This window comes from Cebus imitator, unplaced genomic scaffold (assembly GCF_001604975.1).
Source record: "Cebus imitator isolate Cc_AM_T3 unplaced genomic scaffold, Cebus_imitator-1.0 Scaffold39, whole genome shotgun sequence".
Taxonomy (NCBI): Eukaryota; Metazoa; Chordata; class Mammalia; order Primates; family Cebidae; genus Cebus; species Cebus imitator.
The window spans coordinates 7,372,930-7,376,775 of NW_016107354.1; the positions used below are offsets into that span (position 1 = coordinate 7,372,930).

Genomic DNA, 3,846 nt, shown 5'->3' on the forward strand with positions numbered 1-3,846 from the left:
CTAGGGGTCTTGGTCTGTGGCACAGGTGGAGTGCAGTGGCGCAATCATAGCTCACTGCAACCTCGACTTCTGGGCTCAAGTGATCCTCCTGCCTCAGTTACCTGAGTAGCTAGGACTATAGGTATGTGCCACTGTGCCTGGCTGAATTTCAATTTTTTTTGGTAGAGTCAGAGTCTCACTATGTTGCTCAGACTGGTCTTGAACTCCTGGCCTCAAGTGATCCTTCTATGTTAGCCTCCCAAAGTGCTGGGATTAGGCATGAGCCGCTGAGCCCAGACTTTATCCTTTGAGTCTTGACCGTTCTATTGCCCACCTTCCTAGGGTCTTCTGTGTTTGTGAGAGAAGTGGCAGTTTTGTTTTCTCCCTTTGCCAGACTTCTTTGGTCTCTGGATCAGGTGACTCAGGTCCACTTTCTAATCCTGCCCTGCATAAATTTCCCCCACCTGCAGCTAGGTCCCCCAAAGCAGCTGAGCCTCAGCTCAAGTGCCCCAGCAGTCAGCTCTGGGGAGCCCCTTGAGTCAGCAGGTTGGGGAGAATCATTTATAACAGCAATGAGTTCCAACTCCTGCCCTTTGGAAATAGACATGAAGGCCCCAAGGTGGAATGAGGGGGATAGGGTGGGTATGCTTCTTTTCTGGTGTGGATTTCCTGGATCTTTTACTTCTTCTTTGCCCACTCTTCCAGGCCCTAAGATTTAGAATCACAGTCAAATACAGTTTGAGTTGGAAGGTAATGGAGCCATGTTTTTGTAGGTAGGGAAGTTGAGGTGGATGAATGACTTGCAGGGGTCCCACAATGAGCAGGTGGAGCTAAGTCTCCTGGCAGAGGCAGGCCGTGCACTCAGGAGTCCAGGAGTCCCTGCATTTTAGTGGGGAGATAACCCTTCTCCAAACACTTCATTTCCCTGTGGGCACCCTCTCGTGCAGCTTTCCAGGGTAGGCATGCCCCTTTTCCCGGGGGAAGAGGCACCAGTGAGTGGACGGGGCAAGCTGGGCAGGTTTTTCACACTGCTCCTTAGAGCAACAGGGGATTAGAATGGTCTCCCTCTAAGGTGACAGGATTGTGGGGTGGTGGACTGAGGCCCATGTACCAGGGCTACTTTGAGGGCTCCTGTTTGGAATGCCCTCTTCAGGAAGTGGGGATGGGCCCCAGACCAGTAGGCAACCAATCTTCATTTCAGTGCTGTCCCCTCCTGCAGAGCTCAACCACTCTCGAGAGAATTGTTGCACACAGGTGTCCATGAACTTGGACAGGGAAAAATAAAAACACATTGTTATTTACAGGAACCTCAGTCCAACTGAAATTCAGCATCCCTTTCAATTATTATTATAGTCTGCAAACCACAGGAGTATTTGCACTGTTTTGATCTTTTATTTAATGTGTTATTAAAGAAGCTCAAATATTACTAAATTGCATTTATTTTTTTTGAGATGGAGTTTCACTCTTGTTGCTCAGGCTGGAGTGAAATGGTGTGATCTCAGCTCGCTGCAACCTCTGCCTCCAAGGTTAAAGCGATTCTCCTGCCTCAGCCTCCTAAGTAGCTGGGATTACAGGCACGTGCCACCATGCCTAGCTAGTTTTGTATTTTTAGTAGAGACGGGGTTTCACCATGTTGGTCAGGCTGGTATTGAACTACCGACCTCAGCTCATCCACCTGCCTTGGCCTCCCAAAAGCGCTGAGATTATATGCCTGAGCCACCGCACCTGGCCTCAATTATACGTTTTTATAAAATATTTTCATAAAATGATACTGTACTATAAGTGATTTTCTTTGAGACCTTATCCTTTATTTTGTGTATTTAAAAACATTATTCTGAGAACATGTCCACATAAGTTTCACTAGATTATCATAAATGATTAAGAGCACCTGATTGATTAGCCCCTGAAGACGAATCATTTGGACAGGATTTAAGGAATCCTTTAGAAAATGGCTTTGACTCTGCACTGCGGGCTGTCTTATCCTCATAACTCACCTATCCCAGAGGCCACATCTGAAGTGAGAGTGAAGTGTGAAGACACAAAGACTGATTTTAATGACAGCTCTCTGGTGGCTACAGGATGGGGTTGTTTCCCGTGATTCAGCCTTCTCCTATTTCCTGTGGTCTCTGAGGGCCCGGTGAGATAGATTAGTACCCAGGTGTGAGGCCTGACTCCTGGGGCTGGGCCTGGTTCAGCTGGGTAAGGATTGCTAGGGAGAACCTGGGAACCCGAGGCCAAAGTGGGTGAGGACACCAGAACCTGGCAAAGATGTCAGAAAGACCGTGAAGACGAAGGGCAGTGTGTCAGGGAACCAGCTGGCCTTGTGGTGCCTGCCAGGGTGGGGCCAGGAGCTGGGGTTGGCTCCAGGGACCAAGGGCCGGAATATTTCCTATGTTCCAGTCCTTTGCTGGATGACTGCGAGGGAGGATGATGTGGAGGTAAACACCTACAGTGCGATTGCTGGCTTTTTGGCCCTGTGAACATGCACATAAGCTCCATCAGGGCAGGGACTCTGCCCTGTTCACTGTACCTAGCACAGTGCCTGACACATGGTTCTGGGGATGTTGTAGAAAGGAGGAGGCTGAGCCTCTAAGGGAGGGGAAGTCGCCTGTGCCCGGGATGCCAGTACCAGGTGACATTAGAGGTCTCGGACTGGGGTTCTGAGAGGGCCAGTGTCCAAGTCATCTGGCTGTGTGGTGATTGAACACCCATGTTGTTAGACAGTCCTGATTTCAGGAGTTCATGTCTGGAGAGACCATGCTCTGGGAATTCTGTCTGGAAAACAGGGCTTCTTAGCCACATTTGTCCTGTCTCCTCCTCGGACCTGAGCTGTTAGGGCAGCAGTCCTGACTGGGAGCTGGGTGGTGGGGACAGTGGGTGGTGATCTGTGGGCTGCTGTTTTTGCTGTTCTTGGAAGATCCCCAGAGGAAGGTTGGGGTGGGGGCGGCTGTGGGGGTGAGATGTTCCCCTGACCTGGGGTGAGGGGCCGCCTTTGTTCCTTAGCTCTTCTTCAGGCTGTTTATCTAGATAAGGGATCGTGTGTGAGGCTGTGGAAGACGTGAAGGTTTACTGGAAGGAGGGAAGAGGGGAGGCTGGCGGGTACTGGGGCATGGAGGGGAGAGGGTGTGTTCTGGCCACGGGCCTCATGCTCTGCCACAAAGATGCCACCCGGGAAGGTCAGAGCTAGGCCTTTGTTCCTCTGGGCCCAGGGCAGGCCCAAACACTCTCCTCTGCCTCTCAAAGGCACCAGGCAAGGAGTGGCTGGGCACTGAGGGCAGAGCTCCTTCCTCTAAGAGATGAACAGGGAGGGCCGTGGCCACCAGGAAGCCGGCCAGGAACTCGCCCTGAGGTCAGCCCTCAGTGTGTTCCCTTCCTCCTGTCTTTACAAGCAGCCTGAAGCCCTGGACGCTGAGGCCATGTCTTCGTGGGAAAGGCGGCTCCATCGAGCCAAGTGTGCCCCATCCTGTAAGTGGCACCTTCGCTGTGGCCCATGGGTTGTGTGCGGGAGTGCCCCAGCTCACGGAGAGGCTGAGAGGGCAGGTGGGGCTTCCCTCAGGCCTCCGTGACCCCTTTTTTCTGCTCGAAGTCTCCTTCTACCTGCCCCAGCCTAGGCCTCCCTCCATTTTGCGTTCTCCTCCCTGCCTGTGGAGAGCTTCCTCTCTAGAGTGCTGTTCCTGTGACCACGGCCCGGGACTTCCCTCACAGGCTGACTCCAGTGAGGCTGTGCTTCGTTACCTAGCGGTGGTTTCCCCTCCATCTCACCCTGGTTCTGTGGCTGCTCTCTACTTCTCATGCTATTGCCCTTCATCCTCTGTTTTCTGTCCTGTGTCCATGGCCGCCCTCACCTGTCCTGGGTTTGTAGCCTCT

The 3,846-nt window shown here is 52.3% G+C and overlaps 1 protein-coding gene across 1 annotated transcript in view; it reads left to right on the forward strand.

Moving 5' to 3' along the window:
- The window catches only part of OTOG (otogelin), a 104,812-nt gene that overhangs the window by 1,725 nt on the left and 99,241 nt on the right, over positions 1–3,846 (forward strand). The window contains exon 4 of the mRNA XM_017525822.2: positions 3,369–3,444. Coding sequence (XP_017381311.1) covers positions 3,369–3,444 — 76 coding nt within the window. The remainder of the gene's footprint in view (positions 1–3,368; positions 3,445–3,846) is intronic.